General features: G+C 41.2%; 1 protein-coding gene and 1 long non-coding RNA gene across 8 annotated transcripts in view; one reads left to right on the top strand and one right to left on the bottom strand.

Moving 5' to 3' along the window:
- LOC123376942 (myotubularin-related protein 8) overlaps positions 1 to 21353 on the top strand; it is a 48446-nt gene extending 27093 nt beyond the window's left edge. Inside the window, exons 10-13 of one of the 7 annotated variants that reach the window (XM_045029232.1) lie at positions 4836 to 4851; positions 11682 to 11701; positions 17591 to 18393; positions 20575 to 21353. In XM_045029232.1, the coding sequence (XP_044885167.1) occupies positions 4836 to 4851; positions 11682 to 11701; positions 17591 to 18393; positions 20575 to 20708 (973 nt within the window). In that variant the 3' untranslated portion in view covers positions 20709 to 21353. The other 6 variants (XR_006582003.1, XM_045029230.1, XM_045029229.1 and 3 more) reach the window with 6 other exon arrangements.
- Positions 1 to 27409, bottom strand: part of LOC123376944 — a 50832-nt gene that overhangs the window by 7191 nt on the left and 16232 nt on the right. The gene's annotated exons all lie outside the window — the stretch shown is intronic.

The following is a 27409-nucleotide window of genomic DNA, read 5'->3' as shown; positions in this document are numbered from 1 at the left end:
TTATTTTTTAAAAAAACAGACATATTCTTGTGTTAAAGTGCTACTGATACACAGAAGTATGCTGTTGCTGCTGAAATTATTATAAAATGGAATGGATTTTTTATCATGTATGCTGTTTTCCATCTTTATTTACCTTGGACACTACTGTGCAACTGAATTGGTCAATTTCACTTCCTGTTTCTCAGTCACTAGTGCACAATGCTGTTTCAGTCTATAAATCTCAAAGTGCTAAGTGTTACTGCAGAGTCAAGGTACTTGGGAAATGAGGGTGTAGATGGGAAAAGTTAAAGGCACATACGTTAATTGAAAAGCTCACAGTGCAAATCCACTGCAGAGCAAACTTGAGTCTCCTCCTTATCTGGTAGCCTATCCTCTGGACCATGTTGGGCATGGCGAAGCATATATAGATCCTCAGAACTTTTCATTGAACCCTTCTAAAGCTTCATGAAAACTTGTCTTCATATTAGACATATTAAACCTAGGATTTTAGGTTTTTAAGTAAATGTGGAGCCTGAACTAGTGGAAAAATCTCTTCTTTAAACAGGAACAATAATTGCTCCCTGTCACAACCAACAAAGTACAGCAGATCTTTTAATTCCCTTTCCTTCTGTCCTTGAGGTTCTGGTGTGGAATGTATAACCGCTTTGACAAAGGGATGCATCCAAAGCAGTGCGTGTTGGACCATCTCCTCAACTGCATGAGCCAGAAGATGAAGTTAGAGAATAATGCAACTGACCTGGAAAACGTGAGTCCTGCACATGGATAGTGTACAAAACTGTATGATGATCTGAGCAAATATGCCCGAGACTAGGATAGTGGAGCCATATATCTCTAGGTGACTGGTGCAAATCAACGCAGGATGGAATCCCAACACTTGTTTGACTATATCTAGGTAATCTGTTTACTTGGCATTTACAACCCAATTACAATCGACTCCCTCATATCAGAGGGACCAAAGAGTAAATAGGTCACATTCTCTCACCGGTAGAGTTGTCACTCCCTAACAGGGTTGAGGTACATGGGAGAAGCTAGCACTGTTGCTGTGTGTGCTGTGCCACCCCTGGAGAACAAAGCACTTAAATCTCTAGCATAATTAATCCATCTCCTTTCACCAGTAACAAAAGAAAATTTTGCTAAATATAGAAGTGTTTTCTTTAATTTGACCTGTTTTACAGAGAAAAATGAGGATGCAAATTCACAAGGCAGCAAAAATAGTGTAGATCCACTTTTTAAGATCTGTAGCTTTGTACATGGATATCTCTGTTCTATCAGCCTGCAGAAAAGAGCAGTGTGGCTTTTAATTGCTACCAAAATTCTCTGCTTATGATTTCCTTTCTATGCACACGACTAGACACCTAAAAATGGACTAGTGAGGAGGTGTTTGAGTCCTTTGCTAGATTAGTATGAACACTGAAAATTGTAGTTTTGCTACCTCAAACACACTTTGTTTTAAGAGAAGCCATTTTCCTGATACTCTTATAAATGCTATGTTGCATACAGATTATGCATAAAATATTATAGTGCTTATTGCAAAAGAGGCATTGACCTGGGAGATGCAGTGCTCAGGAACTGGTGGATGAGAGAGCATTTTCAAGACTATTAACATTTGTTCAACATAAGGCCCTGGTGTCAGGGTGTGTCATCTTTTGTTAATCTTTTTTACTGATTCCTTTCTGCTGGTATAGAAGCTGCCCTTCCTAGATGGTCCCCTGCCAAATGAAGTTTGCTCCTTATCTAAAATTGTAAATGCCTCAGTTGAGTCTTCGAAAACCCCGATGCTGAACACTCCCCAGGACTACGAAAGTGAACCACCTGCTCTGTTGACCAATGGTGCCATAGTGGAGGAAGTCGACATCATGCCTGATCAGGACCAAAAGAACAAAGAGAACTTTGCTAATCATCATGACCTTCCTGACCTTAACAGCACCATGGAAGTTATAGAATCAGACGCTAAAAAAGAAAAGCTGCAGCACCAGTGATTAGCGCTTATAGTGTACTCTGTGTGAGCCATTCAAATGTGGCAGTAAGGTATGCAAAATCTGTGCCCTGTGAAGGCATAGCAGCCTCGACCATGTACAACCAAGTGTTAATGTGTGTGTGTGTGTGTGGAGGGGCTGTTCTTTGTGAGGTGTTTGAACAATCTAGAGAAGGGATTTTACCTTTTAGTTTGGGTTGCAACACCACAGATTAAAAGATGAATGTGCATGCAGAGCTGCCTAGAAGGCTACCTGGACTGAGAGTATAAACCTCATTTTCCAGTGAAAATGTGGTCTCTCCTACCAGGTGTTAAAGATGACTTCCATTACTGGGTTTTCAGAATATAAAGATGCTTTCGGTCACTTTGATATGGAGGGTTAAAAGCCACAGAGTATTTATAACTGGGGTAGGAGAGATGTGATTTGTGTTTTGGCAATGAAAAGATGTAAATGCCATTTTAGTTCACCTTAAAATGTGGATATGCTGAAAAGACTCTTTTCTTAGCTGTTTAATGATGCTCTGCATGGAATCCTACACTGTAGCAGAGGCTGATTAATTATTTTCATTTCCTATGCACATTTGTTAGGAACTGTGCCTTTTTTTATTGAGACCATCTTAATGTCCAACCACGGCAATGTAATTTTTATTATTGTAATATGCAACTGTAGTACGTGATTCTTTTGTGGTCACTGTTTTTAAAACTCTGTTTTGCATATGTCACTGCTGCCAACTTCCCAAGGATCTCAGATGGTCACCTGAGTCACTAGCTTTTCTTTACTCCAACATGTCTAAGAATATCCTATCCCTATTTGATTTAATGTTCTTGAGCCACACAAAAACCTACTGTAGTATTTGCATTTGACAGTGGTGAAGTTTTCCCTAAAATCCTGCGAGTTACAAACCAGAAAGGAGGGAAATGTTTAAATTTACCCCAGAACTTTTCTTGTTTTATCTTGCCAATGTGGGTCTTGCAACAAGGGGATAACTTTTTGTTCTGACTAGAAATGTACTTTCTCTCAAACCTAACAACAAGGCAGAAACAACAAATGCAATGTATTTCTGTTAAAAACGAAGGCTAAAAATGATCGCCTCATAGCACATCCTAAGTGCCAATTGAGAATGTTATTGCTGATCTTAAAACATTAATGCAAACTCTGCTGACTTTGCATTCCCTTTCCAGTGAAGACATTCAAGCTCATTTTCTCCCCCTCTTTTAAAACAAAACAAAAACATTCCATTAATTTCAGTAACAGTTGCAGGTGCTCAACATCTCTCATTATCAGGTCCATTATACACAAAATACCACGTAGCAGCTCCCATTCTGGTAAAGCCAAAGAGGGATGATCCTACTGCTCATAGTCTCTATTCTTATTGGCATACCTTTCGGTAATTTGCATTCAGATAGGCAACTTTTTAAAAATATTTTTGCTTTAAACCGTGATAATAAGCAGTACCTCTCATGACAGTGGGCTTTTTGATTTTGTTAAAAAGGTGAAAAACATGATTGGGGATTGTCATCTTGTTTGGAGAAGGGAGGGGAGGGGCTGGAGAAAAGGAAAGGAAATCTCCCTGGGTTATAATTCTGGCTGAGTCATGGACTCACTGTGGTGTTCTCCAAGTACTTGATGTCCTTAAATCTCAGTAAATTCAGATGGAGAAATTGGGTGAAAACACACAAACAAAAAACCCAACAAGAAGAAGAAATAGGTGTTCCATCAGTACTGAACTTTTCTGGGGAAATATATTACAAAAAGGGAAAATATCTCTGAGGTTTCTAATGGCCTCTTGTGTATAGTGTCCTGAAAATATTTCTGCTTCCTCTGGTTCATGTTTTAGCGTTTGTACTAGAGACTATGTGGTCTTAAAACCCAGTTTTAGATTGTTGGAAACCTAATGCAAATAGGAATGTTTTCAAAGTTTTAAAAAATATGAAAATATGAAATGCAGCAGCCCTTGTTGTAGAGCATACAACCCTGAATGTGAAACTGACTACAGGCTGTTTTTAGTGTTCAAACTGATCAATGTGTGGAGACTGGGGGAGAAAAACAATGTAAATAGTAAGAAGGAAACTAGCTCTGGTTTTATGCTGACTGTATTACTCTCAGTATCTCATTTGCAGTTTGGGCAAGAAAATATCCTGTTATGGGTTTGATCACAATATACGTAATACAAAAAGATGAATGGCAGAGAATGTATAGTGCCTAAAATGGTAATGAGTATAAGCCTTTTTACATCTTTTTTTTTTCTTCATTAGTGGATTTTTCAGTTTTTAAAGCAAGCTGTTTTTAGTCTGATTTAAAAATAAAAATCTTTGTTTTCAGGATATGAGGGAGATAATTGCATAGTATCTAAACGGCTTAAACACTGTAATAAGCACATCAAATACAGAACTCTGATGGTGAAAAGATCTGTTAGGGACAAAAAAAGCCACTCTTTTACACATGTTAAGTTATGGTATACACCAGAAATATTGCATCATTTAAATGATTATGCATTGAATATCTTGGTATTAGTTTAACACTTCTAAATGCATTATACTTCTGTGGCCGTGATTACCACATCTCAAGAGAAGAAAATCCACTCTTGAATCCTTCTGCTTTAAAGAGAAAAGGGCTCTGCCCAACTCTTAAAATCAAAACTAACCTGTATGCTAACCTCTTCTCTTTCATGCGTGCCATGCTAACATAGTTGTCTCATGTTAAAAGGAGACACCTTTTAATCTTAGTCTGTTGGTCCAGAATTCTAAGTGTACGCGTGACTCAAATGCTGCTTTAGATTCCATGGAAAACTGTATTTTAATGGGAACTTCTTTTCCCTCTGCCTCTCCACAACAGTTTCCATAAGAAATCAATTTCACACTGGCACTTTTTGCTGGTTGAGCCCTTCTCAAAAGGACCAATAGGTGTAGCTTGGCTTTCCTTTCTGGACAGGAGCAGAGGTGTATCAAACCCTACATAGGCCTTCCTGAAACTGAGAACTTTTAAATTGCAAATGAGACCAGTAGAGGTACTTTTCAGGACCAATTATTTTAAACTTCAACACTCTTCTTTCATTTAATGAAAATTAAATGCTGTATGTACTAAAACAGTTTCCACTGACTACTGTTGGATTTAACCATACCATTAATCTTTGTACAAAAGCATTTTGCAAAATGTTTTTATAAAGTCTTCATACAGTACCTTGTCTTCTAAACCACCCATAGATTTTTTTTTAAAAGATACATTGTGACCTTTACGTATAATATCTAGAACAATCTGACATTTTGACATCTCTGCAAATCCCTTGTATCCTTGGCTTGACTATTAGTATGTGCATGCAGCTCTGGTAGGATTACTCTACATACTGATAGTGATCTTGGCATTTGATCTTGTTTTTTATTTCAGTAACAAAACTGTGCATGGCTGTAAATCTTCAAAATGTAAAACAACTAAAAAGGGCAACTGTTTACAACAAAGTTCATCTTGTTAAGATGTATATTTGTACAATTAGAGTGTATATCAGAAATCATTTGTAATATAGTGCTAATCAGAGTGCTGTAAAGTAATAGTCATGGGAACATTTCCATAGTTTCTTGGGATACCATAAAATTGTTGGACTATCTGAAGACCAGCTAGTTAGAAACTTTTCATTCAAGAGGAAGACTTTCTGTTTCAGAAATAAAAGGCAGTTTAAAGCACTGCAGCATGTCCTCTGGACTCCTATCGACTAGCATTGGCTTCCTACTATGGCTTTCAAAATGGTTGTAGAAGCCTATGTTCTGTTTATAACATGCTGCCTGCTGATAAGATGTTGAGTGATTTGATTATATGGCCACTGCTAGTGTAACAGGAAATCTAAAAACTGTTACTAAGCAGTTGCCTTAAACAAATCTTATAGGAGACAAACTACTGTAATTTATCCAGAGTCAATAACATGCAGGCCACTGAGTCAAGACTACTTTTATCTGGAGCTGTAAACGGAACAGTGTTACATGCCTCTTTCCATTCTGACTTGTATAACTGGAAAACACGCTATTTAGTGTGGGTGGTTTCTTGTTTGTATAAATGTTTTCTCTACTTGAGGTTTTTTGTGTTTGAATTAGAAATTCTAATTGTTGCACATCTGTATATAGTCTCTCACTTCACATGCTACAAATGGATAGTGTTACAATGTGTGGGTATCTGGTTGTAAAATGTATTAGTCTTAAGGAAGCTGTTGCTATTGATACTCTAACGTGCTTTAGAGATTGAGATGGAAGAGGTGCAATATGGCTTTATTTTTTTTCACATTCTTCAGAATATTTTAATGAGCTTCATAATGCTGGAATCTTAAATTATGCTTTGTCTTGCAATTGTTCTCTACAGTGCAAGTAGAAGTAGAGTGGTGCTCTCGTCACTGCTTGGCAGAAAAATAGGAATGTTTAATTGGGTCACAGCTGCCGTAAATTCTAGTTGGCCCTTTTAGAGTAAACCCTTTCCCATGGCATTGTCTAGCTGCAGTGTATTTCCGTTGTTAGGGAATTCCATCCATAAAATTCATAGGAAAAAACTCTCTTCTAGTGGGAAGAGGGTGAGTATGAGTGCTTGCTGGTTTTGCTCTCCAGTCGGCCTGACTAGGGAAGGAGACTGCTAGTAATAGCTGGACGTTTTTGGTTTTTTTGTTTGTTTTTAATTTGTATAGGTCCAATTCCACAAGGTGTAGAGTGCCTCCTGGATTACCTTCAAGGCCTAATGAAATCCACAGGGAGCTGAGCGAGTTTGGCACATTGTAGGATCATGACCTATACAATTGCCTTTTTGCATTTGAACTGATTCTCAGTCACAGATGGAGATTCACTTTGGACCCAGTCCTCTGAAGTGCATAGTACTTCCAGTTCCCGCTGAGGTCAGTGAGCTTTGGGCATTGTGCACCTTGCAGGATTAGACCCCATTCAGGCACAATTGGTCTTCCATTCAAGTTTTAGAGCTGGTGAGTTATGCAATAAATAAATAAATTTAAGAATATGGTTCTTTATACTATTCAATAAGAAATTATAGTGGGGCTGGAAGCAAAAAAAAATTTTTTTTTCAATTTTTAATCTCTTCTCTCCCCTCCACCCCCAATTTTAATGAGTGACCAGATTCTTTATGTGGAAATGACTAATGCAAATTGTGAATCTGAAGCTGATCCTTTTTTACGCTCCGTTCCCATCACATGCAGGCACATGCTCTGTGTGGGTTCTGTGGAGGAAGCCCTTTCCGAATATAGTAGTTTTGTTTTAATTAAAATACTTTATACATCACTTGATTAACACAATTAAGCAAATTCTCACAAGAGGCAGTGTTAAAACCCTTGTTTTCCTAAATATCTGTAGCATTAATGGTACTCAGCTCAGTGCCAATTGCAGTCAATGTGATTTGTTAATTTCAGTATTAAAACCACACGTGCTGCTGCATCCATTGGTGTCTTCAAACTGTAAAAGCAATGCAGAAAGACTAGGTTAAAATGTTTGGCCTTTCTTTTCTCATAACATTCATTCATATGTATATATGTATTACTGTAGTAGTGTACTAATGGTGTACTTGGTAGCACTGGATCTAGTCATCTGTAAACAGAGCCCAAGTAGTACTTTTTTCTTATACTAGCCATGATTTGGTCTTTGTAGGAACTTCTCTAAAATTCTGTGTTGTACTCAGCTCAAACCTTTAAATGTTTTTGCTATTTCTGTAAGTCTGTTGGTACTTTGTCTTTAATGTACTTCTTGAGGGACAGTTGTATAAAAATGTGTATGATTAAAGCCCATGTGCTGTTTTCCTTGAAGCTGCATATGTGTAATCAGTTTAGTTGATTCACTGCTGCAAACTTTTTGTACCATGTCTACAGAAGCACTGTGTTCTGTTCTCAAAATGAATTTGGTTGGCTCAAGACGCTTCATTTGTATTACAATTTTATTTTTATTTCCTACAAAAATAAAATTAAAGTCTTTGCATTTTTAAGGTAAAGAAGTTTTGTGAGATGTTTCTCTCTTTGGTCAGTTTTTTAGCTTGTGAATTTCTACCGTGGGTTAAAATTTAAAATATTAAAATGCCAAATCAATGAAGACTACTGGAAATCACAAAGTTACCTTAACTAGAGTGATTTTTTCCTCCCTACCCCCCCCCCCCCCCCGGCTCATGCTGACTAGTACCTTACTCCACAAGCAGTCCCACTGGTTTCAGTGGCACTTACCTGCAGAGTAAGGTACTACTCAATGTCAATAGAGGTCTCTGATCTGTGGTGAATGATACTAATGAAGCACCGTTAACCATCACAATACATGCTATCCATATTTTCATGCTATCCCAGAGTGATGTTCAGCTTTCCTCTCTATCTATATTAGAAGGAAACACAATGATTTCTTTTCCTTCATCAAAAACAACCTTCCCTTGACACACATGACTCCCTAGAAAATGGCATTTGGATGACTTTCAGCACATTTTTAGTAGCAACTCTCTAAACTCTGATCTTGTCCCATCCTGGCAGCTCATTTCCCTAGATCTCATTGTAAAACAGGCCTCTTTAAGAAATGTTATATTTCTGTTGACAGCACTCAAGGCTTGATCCTGCAATAACTGCAGTCAGCATTCCCAGTTCCACAGGGCCTGTATCTCTGAACAGCAGTTACTCTGTCAATTGCAGTGTGTTGCCCCAGTGGCCACGGTTCGGTGGTAGCTGAAGTGGTTTAGTTGGATAGATTTGGACATCAATTTTTGTATAACATTTGGAATCCTTCGGGTGGAGGTGCTATTTAAAGATAATTATATCGACTCCTTTTTAAATCTCAAATCCAGTATGGGCTCTAGGGCTTTTTCCGTCCTAAGTGTCCAGCCCACAATTTTTGCTTTGCTGTCCTAGGTAAGAATCCTGTATAATAGCCAGTGCCCGATTCTCTCCGCAGTTGTGTAAGCTTCTGTAGCTTTCTGCAGATACCAGCTTTCTTTCCATCCCCACTGCGTTGTCTGCAGATTCACACTTCTTAACCTGCTGTTTTTCTTTATCAGGTGGTTACTATTTTCTTTCTGAAAAGAGATTTCTGAACTTAAGTTTTCTGAAACCTAAGATGCATTTAAATATTAGAAACTGCTGCTTTGGATGAAGCTAATGATGCTGCTTTAATTGAACAGACCTTCTTAAATTCCAAGAATCATAGAAATAAGTACAAAGCCTTAAGTCAGTCCACTTTCTTTCATACACATGCATTCCGCAGGGGGCAGTGCAGGACTATTCTCTGTAGAACTTCCTCCAGAGTTTTGTCCACTATAGTTTTAAATTACTTGAGCAATGAAACTTCCACAAGGTCATAAATAAAATCACACCAGCATGGAAACTTCATTGCAGGCATGTTAAAATTTGTTAATTTGTGACAAGTATTAGTAGAACATACATTGTAGTAACAAGCAATGGGTGTGATTAAGAAACAGCAAAGTTTGTGTATTGTGGGATCCTACTTAAAGATAAATTTTTATTTTTCTTTAAGTAGAAGACTGGAACCTTAGAATATTGCGGGCCTCTAACATTTTTTGTCTTTGTTTATAAAACTTGCCCTTCAAAAAGTGGATTTTGTCTTTCATGCTATTTAAAAATCTACCCCCTTTGGAAATTTTCCGATTTTATTTATGACAGTTTTCAAATAGTTTATTCAACTTTAGCAGAAATGGATGCAAATGAAATGAGGCGGAACATTCAGTTAACTTGCTGATCAAAAAATCTTGACAAATGTTACGTTAATGAGTACAATTGTGGGCCCCCTACATTTATGTGAAAAACAGGATCAGAATCAAAGAAAGCTAAAACAATATATCATGTAAGTCCAGATTTTTAAAGGTAGTTGCAACACCTAATTGATTGAGGAGCCTAACCCTCATTTTCAAAAGGGATTTTAGTAGTTAGCCTAAATCCCAATGAGTGCACAAACATAAATACCTTTTAAAATCTGGGCTGTAGCCCTGATTTAATGCTTTTCAGCTATAAAGCTCAAAGCACCTTACAAAGATAGGTGGTGATATCCCCATTTGACAGATGGGAAAACTGAGGCACAGATAAGCATTTGCTCAAGGATATACAGCAGGTCATCAGCAGAGCTGGGGACAGAACTCTAGCCACTAACTAGATCATGATGCCTCAGAGAAACACAAGTATGAATGTGAATTGCCTCAACACAGTCCTGCCACCCCAATCAAAGATGCTGGCTAAAGAAAAATGTCAAAGGTAGATGATTCTTAGAAATGTGCCCAAGGTCACTTTGTGTTAACCAGCCCTTGATCAATGGTATCAACTGCTGTATGGAAAGTGAAAATTCTATTTCTGTATCCTAAGGCAAAAATGTTCCTGGCAAGTGGGAGTTCTAAATCCTCGCAGGCTTCTAAGATTTTTCTCATTTTAGTAATCTTAAATATTCCTGACAATGTCAATGAAATTCTTCATTTGCCTCCGTTGGGTTTTTCTTATGATTTGTTGAATTGAATTGAGTCTACAAGGCTGTAATTTACAAGTCAGGGAAGCTTATTGTCTATTTGACAACTTCTTTGGTCTGGGTGATTTATAATTTCCTTTCACCACTGAATGTGATCTTAAACTTTGAGGAGGCAGATACCATTTTTAGATGTTGTAGGTATGTTATCAAAGCCTTGTTTTTTCCTATCAGGTGTTAGGGTGAGTTGATTTCTCCTGAAGATACCTTGCATTAACTAAAAGTACAGCAATTAGTAAGCTTAATTGATACTTATTTTTTAAATTAAATCTGCTGTTTTCTGTCAATACAGCATATTAACTAAATCTGAGTTAGGATAAAACTACTTGAGAGTTAAGTTAAATAAACCACTTCTTCGTTCTACTGAAGATGTTTTTTTGCCTATAAAGTATCCAAAATCTTGTGACCCATTTTGTGTAATTCTTTGTGGTCTTCACGGTCCTAGAGCCTTTAATATTCCACCTCTCTTACTGGTAGTATAATTTTTATAGGGATTCAGTGTTCGATTTAAATTTAATAGGGCAGTAGTGTAATTTTAAGGCTCCATGGCTACATAAAATGACAAACTGATACAGTGTTAAAGGTGGAACTACAAATCTTTTAGTTGGCAAGTTTGAAGATCTCAGATTAGTTACCGAATTTACATGCAGAATAAAATTGCACAGAAACAAATATTTTGAACGCTCTCATTGTGTTCCATGTGTGGTGGGGTAGTGGAATTGAGCTCTCAGTGAAGCTGTCAACTGTTTGGAGGAGAAACATGGAATCCTCAACTTGGGCTTTCCTGGATCAGTGAACAAGGGGTTAGTCACAAACTCCTTTTCTCAGGAGTTCATAGCATCAAGTAAAGTGCAGTTCTGTTCTGAACAGTGCTTCTCTAAAACTGACAAATCCTGTTTCAATTTCTCTATTAAATCTGCTCAGTTTACAAGTTCAAATGTTTTTCTGAGAACCTGGGCTTTTGAGTTTAAAACAACTTTTTTTCCCCTTTATATGTCAACACCAGTATGTTCTGTGGGCCAAATTAGATCCTCACTTACCTGTCTTCAATGGGTTTACATAGGTGTAGCTGAGTGCAACTTAAGAATTCCATTGATACATGAGAGATAATAGGTTTCAGTTCACTTTTCCATAGCTGTGTTGGCTCATCAGAGATGATACAAGTAAAGAACTAAAAATTATTTTTGTCACTGAAGTCAGCAGATCTGTGGCAGAAGAAGATTCTATTTTTATATAGTTACTCTTCAGAGTAGAACTGTAACTTAAATGGAACACTTGTGCACACTATAGGCACAAGCATTCCCTTGAAATAATATATTAACATGTAAATGTAACGTGATAGGTGCATGGTGCTTTATATGGTAATTAAGGACAGCCCCTGGGACAAAGCACTTGCAATCTAAGTTGAGCATCAAAAAGGTGGGATATGGGGGAAAATTAATATCAGGCAAGGGGGAAATGGGGAAGTGTATGAAATAAGATTGTAGAATTGTTAAGGTGTGTTAGTTTTCCACTTGACTTCAGCGGGAAGTAAGACCAACTCTTCTTTTGTATGGGTAAATGAACTAGTGTCATCTGCAAATTTTATCATCAGTGCTTTTATGTTTACCTCATGATCATTGATGGAAATGTGAAAGCATTATCTAAAGTTGTGTCAGTTCCTGCAGAACCCCATTAGAAACACTCCTATTCAGTGATGATTCCCCAGTGATGCTACTTTTTGAGATCTGTGAATTAGCCAGTTCTTAATCCCTTTAACATTTGCTTTATTGATTTAGTATGGTGCTAATATTTTAATCAGAATGTGGTGCTGTACTAAGTCAAACACCTTACAAAAGTCCAAGTATATTATATCTACACAGTTACCTTTATCAAATAAACTTGTAATTTCAATGAATGAAGTCAGGTTTGTTTGACAAAAACTATTTTCCATAAACCATGCTGACTGGCATTAAGTATATGCCCATCCTTTAATTCTTTATCAATTTAAATCCTATATAAGCTTTTTTGTTTTTGTCCCGCAGTGATGTCAGACTAATGAGACTATAGTTACCAAGGCTATTCCACTTGCCCTTTTTGAACATTGACACAACATTAGCACTCTTCCAGTCTTCTGGAATTTTCCCAGTATTCCAAGATTTATTAAAAATTAACATCAGCAGGCCAGAGATTTCCTCACCCCACTCTTTTAGGCGTCTTAGGTGCATGTTATCCTGGCCTGCTGATTTAAAAATGTTTATCCTAATAGACATTGTTTAACATCCTCCTTACTTATTAATGAATTGGAAAGTACTTTATCATCCTTATGTGATACAAATACAACATCCTACTTTATTTCAAATTAACAGAATATTGAATGCTTCTGCTTTTTTGTCATTATTAACATTATCATCTTTACCTATAATGAGCCTATACCATTGCTAGAATTTCTTTTGTTCCTTATATACTTAAACTCTTTGTACTTCATGCTGCCAGCTATATATGTTATTTCCCTGATCTCTCTAGCTTTCCTTATCAATTTTCTACTCTTCATAACTTATTTGTATTGATTGCTATCCATTTCCCTTTTTTCCCCATTTATATTGCTTTTTTATTTCTAATTTCTGCCTTTACTTCACCATTGAACCAGGATATGCTTATAGCCCAAGTTGTCCTCTTTCCTGATGTGGCATCATGGCTTCTTGCCATCCAATAAACTCTTCTTAAACTCCCAATTTTCATTCACATTTTTCTTTCTATTTTTCCTCCCAATCAATTTTGTTCACAATATTCCTGAGCTTTGGGAAATTAGTCCTTTCCAAGCAATAGAATCTGCTTTATATCATATTTGGAGTTAGTGACATTCCAGATAGACTGAAAGTCTACAAAGTTTTCAGTGAATTTCAAATTTCCTGTAGTAATTCTTAATGTTGCATAGCACTTAACAATTTTCAAAGTGTCGCACAAACTAATTTTCACTATGCCACTTGTTGAAGGGTTAAAAAAAAGGGGAGGGGGAAGGCTTCCTTATCAGAGTACCCCTTGATTTAGTTCTTGTATTGGAGATCTTTCTCCTGGATAATTTGTTTTTTTTTCTTGCTGTCTCATAGCTCTGATAATGCTGCTTCAGACTGTCAGACAATTACTCCCCCACCTCAAAAGGTTTAAAATGAACTGGCTAAGATAAAATTACACTCCTGCCTGCTGACAGCTTTTGATAACATTGTCCAAACACTGCCAATCCTCCTCCTCCCAAGGTACTGGAGATTTTTGCCTTGTTGCATGCTGCTTAATTTTGTAATACCAAAGGGGTGGTTGGGAAGGTGGGTGTATACTGGTCCATATGTCTGAAAACCATCTTCAGTAAAGCATCATGAAAACTTGCTCTTATGAGAACACACACACACACACTCCTTTTAGAAATGAGGGCAGGCCAGTTGTCAGCTCAGTCTCTCCATAGGTTAATAATAAAACAAACTGAAAGCTTGGAAATCAGTGGCAGTTGCTCTGAAGGTGCAAAAGGTGTCAGGGGAGAGGGGAGATTCGAGGCTGAGAGAACATAGGTTTGAATGGTAGGAGAGCACAGAGCAACATTTAGAGATCTCAAAAACTGCCAGTGTTGGTGTAACTAACACAGTAGTAGGTATGGTGTAAGTCCAGGGCAGGAAACTGACCAGCAATCTAGTTAAGAAATATACTCAAATCTTCATAAAATTGACTGACTTTGGAGAGGATGTAATGAAACAAATGTATTGTGTGTGTCTGGTCTGTGCTCATATCTTGGTTCCAACCCTCCACAGCATCTGCCTGATTGTCCCCCCCCCATCCCCTAAAAGCATCACCATCCGACCCCTCTATATTTACCCTTCTGAGTGAGAACTTTCCAAGAATGGAAGTAGTAAGATAAAACGCCTGTGGGGCTAAAATTAGCCTGAGAGCCCTGGCCTTTATCCCTTCTAGAGGCATTTCAGCTGTGTGCCTGACGACCTGCGTTGCTCCAGTTCTATAGAGCTGGTGCCCTGTTCTTGGGTGAGGTTTATCCTCCTGGGAAGATCGTCTCTCTCTCTTTTTTTTTAAAGGTGAAAGAGAATTAGCACTGGGACAAGCTGCCTGCTTCACAGCACTAGGTGAGCATCAACTACCTCACAGAGGTAAGACAGCAACATAATAATGGCCAGGCAGCTTTGGCAACTTTAAAGTAACTTGGTAACCACAGTTTTAAATATGTAAGTATATGTAGTATTGGTATTATACTCTATTAACTGTGACCGAACTCTCTTTATCTGAAGATCAAACATGCGCATGTTTTGCTTCAGTGTATAGACGATATCTCATTTTTGGCTATTCTGATCAGTAATTATATGAAATATGTTTCTCACTACAGTATTTACACTATCAAAGTGTCACTGCAGGGATGCTTTTGCACACTATTCTAATACATTGATTTGTTATTAGTAAATATTACAGCTGTCCTTTGTTTTCAATATCTTTTCCTTTAAGTATAGTTCTGCATTCCTTTCAAATCAAATCCTATGTTTAAAAAAATCAGTTGTATAATTTTCATGTTTCTCCTCTAGAACTCCAAGGCTTCATTGCTGTATTAACTTAGGGTAATTGTTTGAACAAGTTTAGAAGATACAGATGCAACAGATTCATGTATTTACAAACTGCCACAAAACTTACTCAACTAATTCAGAAAATGTAGTTGCTAAGATGGAATGGTACATGGGAACCTCCTTAGATCGGGGCATAGACTAGTTTTTTTTTATTGGAGCTTTAGTTAAAAATAATAAAATGACAGCTGTTGAATGTCATTTTAATGCGTAGTTTTGGATCATAACTAAATTTGTCTGCTTTTAATAAAGTGAGATAAATGAGCTTCTGTTCCAAACTCAGCATTTCCTTCACTAATACAATCTCTAATTATTTGGGTGGGGGGTGCTAACCCTCCCCCCAGTCTCCAGTTGTTTACATCTAAGTAGATACCCACTACAGGGCCGGCTCCAGACCCCAGCGCGGCAAGCACGCGCGTGGGGCGGCCCTTTCCCGGGGGGGCGGCAGGCTGGGCCGGCGACCTGCCGCAGTCATGCCTGCGGGAGGTCCACCGGAGCCCCGGGACGACCGGACCTGCCGCAGGCATGACTGCGGAGGGGGCGCTCGTCCCGCGGCTCGCCTGGACCTTCCGCAGGCATGACTGCGGCAGCTCCAGCGGATCCGCGCGACCAGCGAACCGTCCGCAGCTGCGGGAGGTCCAGCCGAGCCGCGCGACCAGCGAACCGTCCGCAGTCATGCCCGCGGGAGGTCCGCTGCTCCCGCGGCTTCGGGGCGCCTCCCGCTCATGACTGCTTGGGGCGGCCAAAAAGGTAGAGCCGCCCCTGACCCACTAGCTTTGTATTATAAAGTGTATCATCCAATTACTAGCGTTGTTCTTGTCACAGATGTGTTTGCAGGAATAGACAGCTGCATTATGCAACTAAACTTGACAAATAGAGAATTTCAGCTCCTAATAAAAGTATTTGCAGGAATCATTTAGGAGAAGGAATGGATAGAGCTGTTACTGACGCATCTTCTGTTAAAGGAAATTCTAGATGCTTTGGGATTGGAATGTGTCAAGAATTCCTTCTGCCCTTCCCTAAGTTATAGCATTTCACAGCTGGTCAGGTGCATTGTGGGGGATTTCACATTCCTCAGAAGCATTAGGAATTGGCCAGATTAACTGGATCAATGGACTGAGCCCATATGGCAAACTTCCATATTCCATTGCAGCTGCTGTGTAAAAGAAACAATTGTCAGACGTTTCCCCTGTCTATAAGATAACTGTAAATGCAGCTTGGTTCTGCTACCCTGCTCAGGGATAGGAAAAACCTGCTCTGTAAAACAGCAGTTCTCCCGGGTCCCCAGCAAGTTTCGTGGGTCTGTCAAGCAGGACCAATGTTAGACACGCTGGGGTCTAGGGCAGAAAGCTGAAGTCCCATTGCATGGGGCTGAAGCCCAGGACCCTGAGCCCTGCCACCAAGCAGAAGTCTGAGCAACTTAGCTTCATGGTGTGCCCTGTGGTGTGGAGCCCCAGGAAATTGCCCTGCTTTCTACCCTTTTAATGCTGGCCCTGGCTTTTATATGCAGAAAACCAGTTGTGGCACAAGTGGGCCATGGAGTTTTTATAGCATGTTGGGGAGGCCTCCAGGGAAGAAGAAGAAAACAGGTTGAGAACCCCTGCTGTAAGAGATTCAGCTGCTTGTGTATTTAATTCAGTCCCTTACTACCCATTCTGAAAATGCTTAATTAGAATTTCATTTTTAATTGATGCTACAATTCTCTTTTAAATAATAGTAATAATAATACAACATGGCTATTCCAGTCACTTAAAAATTGCAAGACAGAAAAAATGTCCAGGCTGGTTGTCTATTGTACCTGTAAATGTCAGTAACACTGCCAGCTCCTAAACCTTCTTGAGAACGTTATCTAGGTCTCAAAGTGCTTTGCAAAAGTGGCTGTTGGCTAAGCATTATTATTCCCATTTTACAGATGGTGTTTGCTGAGGCAAGGTGAGCTTAAGGGCCAGATTTTCAAAATTGTTCAGCATCCAACAACTCCCATTAAAAAAAAATGGGAGCTGGTGAGTCCTGAGCACTTTTGTAAATGTAGCTGCCTCATTTAGCAGTTGGATGATGAACTCTTCCAAAAATCTAGCCTTAAGTGACTTCCCCAGAGCCATACAACAAGATGGTACTGAAGCCAAGTCTTGTGAATCCTAGCTCCATGCCTAATCCAGTACCCTCCTCCTTCACTCTCAAAAAATCCATACAAAACCAGGATAAGAATTAGTAGTAGGTGCCACAGTGATTGTTGCTTTCTGAATACCTACATGGGTGTAGGTAGATTGAGGTTTCATAGCCCATGCTCATACTGGAGCATTGGTCCAGATCTTTTTGTCATAAAACGTTGTGGTTTTCCTCTGTGGTTATTCCTAAGTGTGGGAATATATGTAAGTGTTTGTCTGAGGAAGGAATGACTATAAGGTAATTATTTTGTCCTTGTGCTTCTCCACTTGCGTCTGAGATTCCCCAGAGTGGAGAATGAAGCTGTTTTTAGAACTAGTTCCTAATCCTGTTTCTTGTTCCATAGATCTCATGCTTTACACAGTTCATGATGAGAGTTATACTTAAGAGACAAACCAAAAATGAATCTAATGGATATAACCAAAATCTTCTCCATGCTCCAGCCCAGAGAAAATGAAGATGATGGTGGAGAAAGACAAGAGCTGAACCAAGCAGCGTCCCAGGATGATTATGAAACTCTTGATGAACTGTTGTGCCAAGACAGATACAAAACATTTATTAACAGCAGAAGTGGTTGGGGGGTACCAGGGACCCCACTTCGCCTGGCAGCTTCAAAGGGCCATCTGAGAAGTTTAGAAGTTCTCTTGGCCCATGGAGCAGAAGTAGACAGCCTAGATGTGAAAGCGCAAACTCCACTATTCACTGCTGTTAGTAATGGCCACCTAGATTGTGTTAAAGCACTATTGGAGGCAGGGGCCAGTCCTTCTGGCAGCATCTACAATAACTCTTCTCCATTGCTCACGGCCTCTAGAGATGGAGATGTCAGCATTCTGCAAGAACTCTTGGACTATGGGGCAGAAGTCAATGTTAAAGCTAGAGTCCCAGAGTGGGCTGCCAACTCTGCAGCTTGTTCTGGCCCTTTATATCTCTCAGCGGTCTATGGACATCTGGAGTGTTTTAAAATGCTGCTGCTTTATGGAGCAGATCCCAATTACAACTGCACTGATCAGAAAATAATTGCACGAATCAAGCAGCCCAAGACTGTGCTTGAAATCTGCCTGAGACATGGTTGTGGGAGTGAATTCACAAAACTGCTCCTTGATTTTGGAGCCAATGTGTACTTACCAAGCATCGCAGGAGATAAGATCTCGCCGACTAGTGAGGCATTGGCGCTGCTGATCAGGGAAAGAGGTAACTTGTATGCACTGCCATAGATTTGGAAACTTGCACTAGCCTTACAGCTTTGATAGTACATCACTTGGATAGTATGCCAATTTCCAAAAAAGCAACTTGAGATCAGTTTGAGTAAGGGCTTTTTGCTAGCCTAAACTTCCTTGGAGTTTCAGGTGGGCACAGGTTTTTTTCCTTCAGTTCCTGTCCTAACCTGTTGGGTGGTGTTGCTGGCGGCTAGTAACTGCTACTTTTCACCCCAGAAGTAGTTGCATTCTTCAGGATAAAACAATGAACTGATGCTAAATCTACTAGCTGCCTATTGGTTGGTCAGGTTAAAACACACAATGTTGCTTGCTTTTCCCAAGTGCTTCCCAGAAACTTGCTGTTGCTAAAGAAGGTACAGTTTTGAGATAAGGCCATTGGTTACATAGCTGTGAGTGTAGATCACACGAGACTACACCTCACCATCACCTAGAGCAGGGGTTCTCAAACTGGGGGTCGGGATCCCTCGGGGTCCTGAGGTTATTACACAGGGGGGTAGTGAGCTGTCATCCTCCACTCCAAACCACGCTTTGCCTCCTGCATTTATAATGGTGTTAAATATATAAAAAGTGTTTTTAATTTATAAGGGAGGGTGGGTATAACACTCAGAGGCTTGCTATGTGAAAGGGGTCACCAGTAAAAAATTTTTTGAGAGCTACTGACCTAGAGTTTTCACATAAAGAGCCAATGAGCCTGTAGTAGCTTCACCACAAGACTCCTCTGCATTCAAAGCTGTTTAACTCCTTCCCTTCCTTCTCCAACCACCAAATCTTCAGTACATGGAGTACCTAAAAGGAAGGTTACCTTCCTCTCCTTCATCAATATAGCCTGGTCTGAAAATCTCCACTGCCACAACCCAACTGAGTTGACTGCAGAAAATGTTGCCGCAGCAAGGAGTAAGGGTGAATCTTGAGGGAAGACCAGATGATCAAAGTCAGTATGGCCAGGAATCAAATCAAACTGATACTCAGGATTCTCCTTCCTTCCCCCCCTCCTGTTATTATCAAGTGCCAAAGTGGGTGAACAGGTACGGTGATCTCAGCAGTTTGGTTCAGACATTGGATCAATTAGTGTCTTGTGGAGGGTGCAGCAAGAGGAGTAGAAATATGCATAGGAACAATTACTATTTGGTCTTCCAGAATCTGAAAGAGAATGTGGAAGGAGAGGGATGGAAGATGGGTGTGGAGGAGAAGAGGATGGCTAGACACATTAACTTCATCCTCTTGATGTTCTCCTCAAAGCGCTTCTGAACAGAATTTGCCACCAGTGCAGCTCCACTATTGGTAGCAAGTGTGGGAGGACTCGTGTAGACAGGGCTCTGGTACTTTTACCAACCTAACATGCTCTTAGCAAAGTTAGGTGACGCCAGTGGCAGTGCTAGTGCTAGTGGCTGGTTCTTCCACTGTTGTTATCTGGCAGAGCTGCACTTGTACTAGTGTGAGACTGCCCTAAAATTGTCAGTGTGGGTACAGCACTTGTGAAACCCCCGAAGCTAAGCTCATCATTTAACACGTTGAGTAGCCCAGCCACTGCAAGGAGCTTGTCCTATGCCCCTGCCTTTGAGGAAAAAACTGAAAGGGGAAAAGCTATAACAAGAAGATGGTTTCCAGACAAGTTGCTTCCTGTGTATATAGTGGCATGGAGATGAAGTACCTTAATGCCAGGCAGACGCCTCAGTGAGCTTGTAGGTGCGTGACCATATGACCGGGGGCATGAGGGGGAGAGAATGTGGCCAAAGGATGTATCCCAGCAGCATTTGACTTTTACCCATCTAGAGCAAAATGTCATTGTCATGGATGATCAGATTGCTCTCTTTTATTAAAATTCACAACACAGAGCCAGGCAGTTTGCATTATGTAACCTGAACCACGCAAACCCATCTGCTTTCGGGAATGCCACTGTGAAACAGTATCTATCATCATCCATGATACACCCATTGATATGGCTCCCAGGTGCCAGGTGGCATTGCAATGCAATTTATTCATTTTAAATGTTGCAGTTGCCAGCCCCTTTATGGCTGGTCGAAAGCCAAGCAGAATATAACAGTGCATGAGGAGTGTGCTGTGAGAGACTCATTCTAGGTGCTCTCTTTGCTTAAGGTAGAAGGTTTTGAATGTCCTGAAAGTTTACAGTCATTTTTTCCCCCTTCTTGTGCAGCTCATCCAAAATCCTTGATGTCTCAGTCGAGGTTGGCTGTCAGGAAGCTTCTGAAACTGACCAACAGCGCATGTGCCATAGATCAGCTGGGGATCCCACCTGTGCTAGTGAACTACCTCAAACATCAATCTTAAGGGAAGATCAGAGCAACTGTTTTGAAGACAAAGTTCTATGTAATGAGTTGACCACCTCGATAAAGAGCCATTGTGGAGTAGCAATTATGCAGTACATGGTAGCCATAATTCAGTCATTATTACTTGCCGTGTGTGTGTTTACTTAAATTACATCTCCAAAAGGCAGCTTTGCTTTATTGGAACAAACCAGACAAACTGGTAAAAGGTGATAGCAGTAGATGAAGATGGAAAAGAACTTGCCTCTAGCAGTGCATTGAATGGACTGGAGAATGTTAGAAAAAATCTGGTTTAAGTATTTTATATCATTTTGGTGTTATACCCTCATAACTTAGTCCTCTTACACCTTATTTGTTACAATCAAATTCAAAAAATGTCTGTCTGGCTATGCCAGAACCTGAAAGGCAAGGCTGGCTTTCTCTCCTCCTTTTATGGGGGAGAGGACAGGAGGTACAATAGGGTAAAGAGTGTTGGTCTTTGCTCTGTGTTATCCGTCTTGCTTTTTTAAAAACACCTCTTTCCTAGAAAGCTATAAAAGTGCACCTCAGCCCTTTTGAGCTGGGGCTAAAAGCTACAGCTAGACTTGTGATTTACATCAGAATTGTGTGTGGGTGAATTCAGAGCTGGTGAAGTTTGTCAGAGCACTCTACAAAGGATATGTCTTCATTACCCGCTGGATCAGCGGGTAGCGATTGATCCAGCGGGGATTGATTTATTGCGTCTAGTCTAGATGCGATAAATTGACCCCCAAGTGCTCTCCCGTGGACTCCTGTATGCCAGTGCCATGAGAGGCGCAGGCAGAGTTGACGGGGGAGCGGCAGCAGTCGACTCACTGCAGTGAAGACACCATGGTAAGTCGATCTAAGTACGTCAACTTCAGTTACATTATTCACATAGCTGAAGTTGCGTAACTTAGATCGATCCCCCCTCCCCCCCAGTGTAGACCAGGGCAAAGAGCACTGTGGCAATGTGGATGGAGAACAGCAGTGCAAACTCTCATACCCTTCCTCGCTAACATACCTTACTCTTTGCCCTGGTCTACACTGGCGGGGGACAGGATCGAACTAAGTTACACAACTTCAGCTACGTGAATAATGTAGCTGAAGTCGATGTACTTAGATCGATTTACCGTGGTGTCTTCACTGGGGCGAGTCAACTGCTGCTACTCCCTCATCGACTCCTGTACACCAGCACCGCGAGAGGCGCAGGCAGAATTGACGGGAGAGAGCTTGGGGGTCGATTTATTGCATCTAGACTAGACACAATAAATCGATCCCCGCTGGATCGATCGCTGCCTGTCGATCTGGCGGGTAGTGAAGACATACCCTTTGCGATTCCCATGGGGGTCAGAAAGTGGCCATTCAGTGTTTGGCCTCTGCTGACACTGATAAACGGGGCTAATCAGTACCTGATATGGACAACTATTTCACTAGCTGTATAGCACTGAGCCAAATGCTTAGTAATATAGACAGTAATCATAGTCCACAGAACAGCCATCAACTGGTAATACCTTCCAATCCTGGGCTGGATTTGAAATGGTGACCTAGAGGCAAAAGGCTGTTTCATATGCAGTCCCCTGAACCCTGCTCCCCTCCCATATGTAACTTTTTAAAGACTCAAATACATTGTTCAATCTTCTCCTTAAAGATGGTTCAAGGCAGGATTAAGGGAAGAGAATTTTCATCCAATCTGTTGTGTGCATATGAATCTACAATTTTTTTTTAAAGTATGTTGTTGTGATTAAACTATTTAGGCCTGTATGGTAAAATACTATTTCACTGTTAGTGGAAGAGATAGGAAGCCCTCTTGGTGCTGTATGTAAATCCAAATTTGGCACAATATTAGTTGGGAACGTGACTGGCTGATAACACAAATGTGCAGGCTTAAACTTAGCATGGCTCAAGTCGGCAAAGCAAGTGTTCGCGAACATTCACCCCAGCTCCAGATAGCTCTTTGGTTCAATCTCATTCAGGCCCCTTTTATTCACTGAAGGGTTTTGCTCACATGCTGGCTGCTGTTCATACAACTGCCCAGATTTGCCTGAGAGCAACGGAACTGGTGCATGAACAAACGTATTCAGTATTCCTATTCACTACCTTTGTGTGTGTTTGCCGTTAATTAATCTCTTGTTTAAAAAGCTTCAGTCAGCCAATCAAAGAACAAAGTCAATCCCTCTGTGACCAGTCACACACAGGCATAGGATGAAATGTGTTTACAAACACTGTTCTTTAAACTGTTACAAATAATAAATACCTTCATAAAAATTAGTCTGCTGGTGAACAGAAAAAAGAGCTAAATTTATTGGCAACCCCAATTTGACTGCCCACAAAATATATATACTAGCTCATGCAGCGAGAAAGACGTAGTCTAAGCATGGGACTGGGATATATACGAGTTCTCATTGTGGCTCTAACAGTGACACTTTTTGTGGCCTTGGCCAAACCACTTAACCTCTTTGTGCTTCATCCCTGCATGAGAAATAGGGATAACACTAATGCCTAGAGCTTGTACAACATTTTAGCTCTCTAGGGGATTTACAAAAGTCAGTAAGTATCATTATCCTTGGGGCACAGAGTGGTGAAGTGACTTACCCAAGGTCACTTGGCAAGGCAGTGGCAGAGCCAAGAAGAGACTTCATTGACACATCTACACTACTCACTTCTGCCAGCATAGCTGTGTTGGCCAGGGGCGTGAAGAGGTGTGATTTGTGACCTACATGTTCTGCTGTCAAAAGCCCCTATTGTGAACATAGTTATACCAGCCAAACTGCACTTTTACCAGGAGAGCTTTTTATGCTTGGGTGGGTGAGCTGGATAAGCTACACTGGCAAGGGGATGATATGAGCGGTGTCCACCCTAGGAGCACTTTGCCAGTCTAGTATACCTATACCGGCAAAGTGCTCTTTGCGTAGCCACATCCAGGTCTCCTGAGTCTCAGTCCAGTACTCTAGCCACTAGAAATACTGCCTCCCTTACTTACCTACCTCGCAGGGCTGGTGGTGAGGATTGGGTAATGCTTTTAAGATGAAAAGCTGTCTTTGTGCTAAGTGTTATGTGCAGTAACAACTTCACTTAGCTATTAAATCTCTAAATGGCATGAACTAGGGCCACCTCTTTAGAATAGGACCTACAAAATTCCATTTGATAATACAGCCATTAAATGTGTGTTGTGAAAAACAAAAGCATCTAATACTACGGGAGAGGGGAGCTTTTCCTCCCCATTTCTAGTGAACCTTAGTTCGTGAGGCTTTGTCTATGATAGAAGGTGCAATAGTTTAGCTATTTGTTTATCCTTACTATTTTAATTGACTTCATTCAATTGCACTTTTCCAGTGTAGACGAAGCCTTAGATTTAATTCACTCTCAGGCCCCTCTGCCACATGCTGTGTCAGCTCTGAGTGAACTTTGATGCCCAAGTACTGAACTGCTGGAAAATGGAGACTTATGAATAATGTCCTGACCCAGCCTCATAATTAGCGGTGCCAAGCAGATCAGTGCACCATGACTCATTGAGGTTATGTCTACTCTGGAGCAAAGGATGTAATTTCCAGCTCAGGTACACATACCTGAATTAGCTTTGACTAAGCTACCATAGTAAAAAAATAGAAGTGTTGCTGTGATGATGCAAGCTGTGGGGTGGGCTAGCTACCCTGAGTACAATCTCATCTGAAACTTTAGATATGTACTCGGGGGGCTAGCCTGTTATACCGCTTACGCTGCCCTGACTACACTTCTGTTTTTAAGTGCTGGCTTTATCAGCGCTAGCATGGATACCCTACCGTAGCTAGAAATTACTCCAGCTCCAGTTTAGATGTACCCTGAGAGAGGTTGGTGCAGAGTACATGGTATTGGACAAGCAGTTCTGATAATATAAAAAGCTGGCTCCACTTCAAACCAGACCTGGACCAAAAGGAACCTGTCCTGACACTAGAAACAATTCTATTAACGCTCTCCCCCCTGCCCCTACTTTTGCTGCAATGCTGCCCCTGCACTTCCAGGGTCTGGTTGAGAATGGAAATTGGAGATGTTGGATAATCTGGAGAGAGGCTATTTCCATGCTACGTCTGGCTTGAGTGGGAGAAACAAGCCCTGAAATCTCCTGAGAGCCTCTTTTATCCCAAACATGCTGCAGATCCAAGTGTCTTAGGCCAGTGACTGGACTTCTGGGTGCTTATCCATCCCTCCTCCACCTATCTTTCCTGATTCCCACTCTTTAAAATGTGAGCTGGGCCCAGGCTTACACCCTGGATGGAACCGTGGCAGTGTTTGGGGAAGTTCAGATCCCTCTCTACTTGCAGACAAAGCCTTGAATGTCACCAATATTTAAACCTTGCTTTACAAACGCTCATCTCACAAAGAATGTATTTATCTGTCTGAGGTATTTTATAAGACCCTTGCCTTGCTTTCTAAATGCTGTGTAAGTCAAGCATAGCGAAAGTGGTTACCTGTGTTAGCAAACAGTCTGAGACACCACTTTAAAAGTTTGTGTGTCCACACCCCAGAATCCTAACTGTAATGGCTCTTCGGAAATTCCACTCAGATAGCTCAGTGTAGCCGTCTTTAAGCTGGGTCTGCTACTAAGCCAACAACTGACTGAAATAGGAAACTAAAACTACTGCACTCCCCCCACCCCTCCAAGTTATCAGCTCAGACATCTATAACATTATCTGGATTCATCGCATAGTGCCCACCCGTCATGACTAGCAGAAGTTCTGTTGACATGAACATACAGCTGTTTTGCTCGTGGGTGGAAGTACTTACAGTTCACTGTGATGCAATTGGTCTTAGATGCTGGACACCACCAGTAAAGCCTTTAATCTTTTATATTACCCACCCACTTAGTCTGAAGCCACATTGTGCCAGGGGCTGTACAAAACCATAGCCAATTACAGTCCATACCCCAAACTCTAGAAGACACTGGTGGATGACACAAACAAGTGGGTCAGGAGGGGTTGAAGGAGGTGAGGATTGAGAGACAAATATAAGTAGGATATTTTAGCACAGACTGGCTATGTGCACGAAGCTATACCACACTGTAGATGTAATCACAACTCGCAACAGTCAAGTCTGTTCTCTCTGGCCTGGGCTGCAAAAGAGAAACCTGGACTGTTAATCACCAGCACACCAGTAATACAACTGGCATGTCCACATTAAAGTGCTCCTTTGAGTGTACATTTGTGCCAGTGCTGCATTTGGACTGCTTGCTTTCTGGTTAAGAATACTTTCTCTTAGGAGCCCACGCAAGCAAAAAACCACAAAATGTGATGCCCAGACGTGCTGGGTGCCTCCTAAACAACAGAGTATCGGCCCCAGCGAGCTCCCAAACTAACTGTAGACAGGACACAACAAGGCAGGGTAATGAAAGGGTAGGGAGACAGCCAGGAGCGGCTCTACAAATTTGGCCACCCCAAGCAGTCATGCCCGGGAGGTGCCCCCGAGCCGCGGGAGCAGCGGACCTCCCGCGGGCATGACAGCGGAGGGTCCGCTGGTCGCGCGGCTCGGCTGGTCCAGCGGCTCCGGTTGAGCTGCTGCAGTCATGCCTGCGGGAGGTCCACTGGAGCCGCGGGCCAAGCGTCCCCTCCGCAGTCATGCCTGCGGCAGGTCCGCTGCTCCCGGGGCTCCGGTGGACCTCCCGCAGGCATGACTGCGGCAGGTCCGCCGGCCCAGCCTGCCGCCCCCCCCGGGAAAGGGCCGCCCCAGGCGGGTGCTTGCCCCGCTGGGCTCTGGAGCCGGCCCTGGAGACAGCGGAGGGAAGAAATGCGGAATATCAATAAGATGACAAGGTTACTCGGTGAGACACTACATGATGGAAAAAAGAAGTTTGTTTTAAAGAGGACAGAGGTGGGTAAAATGATCTAACAGAAAATGACCCGGCAGACTGTTGTTTATTGCTGTAACACCCAGGACCCCATTGTGCTAGGCACTGTACAAACACACAACACAAAATCCCTACCCCAAAGATCTTACAGTCTAAGTAGTTTGGTTGTAAGCTCTATCATCTGCCCTATTTCATGAGACTTCCAGCTCTGCCGTGTGTGTAATCAAACATTGAGGACTTCTTAGCCTCAAACTGCACCCTCCCTGGTGCATGAACTAACAATAACAGCTCCCAGAGGTCTGAGTTAGAAATCATTGTTGCAAAATGTTGTGAGGAGGCGATTTCCTAACTGCTTTATAAGCTAAATAAGTGAAAGTTGCCTGGTTGGTTCCTCCTGTGGGGAAGGTGAATGATGCTATTGGAAATGTGTTAAATGGGTAAATGCTCAAAGCTGGCATCATATGCAGCTACCCATTACACTCTTAACAGATGTTGCAAACAGCAGGTGGTTGCTATACACTTGATTTTGTATTGCTGCCTTTAAATATGTACAGCGAAACAGTATTTAACCCTTCAGAGGTGCATGCTATATGTGGCACATCATGCACATAGTAGCAAAGAACTGAGGAATGAATGGGTTTCGGAAATGCGGTGCTGTGTTTTAATACAAATATTATTGCTTAGGTGGTATAGAGTATGACAGAACACCCCTGCCAAATCTGCAGGGGGCACTCCCCTTAGATTCAGAACCACAAGGTGTCACTGTTCTCCATTCACAGCCAGATGCTTGTGCACTTAACCTGGCAGTTTAATGTCTTGACTTTTAGGGCTTTTATTCTGTGTCCGGATTGGCAGGATATCTCTTATGTTCGTGTTGTATTATATTC

This window comes from Mauremys mutica, chromosome 9, assembly GCF_020497125.1.
Source record: "Mauremys mutica isolate MM-2020 ecotype Southern chromosome 9, ASM2049712v1, whole genome shotgun sequence".
NCBI lineage: Eukaryota > Metazoa > Chordata > Testudines > Geoemydidae > Mauremys > Mauremys mutica.
The sequence above is the reverse complement of the archived record's forward strand: the minus strand, read 5'-3'. Positions and strand labels throughout refer to the sequence as shown.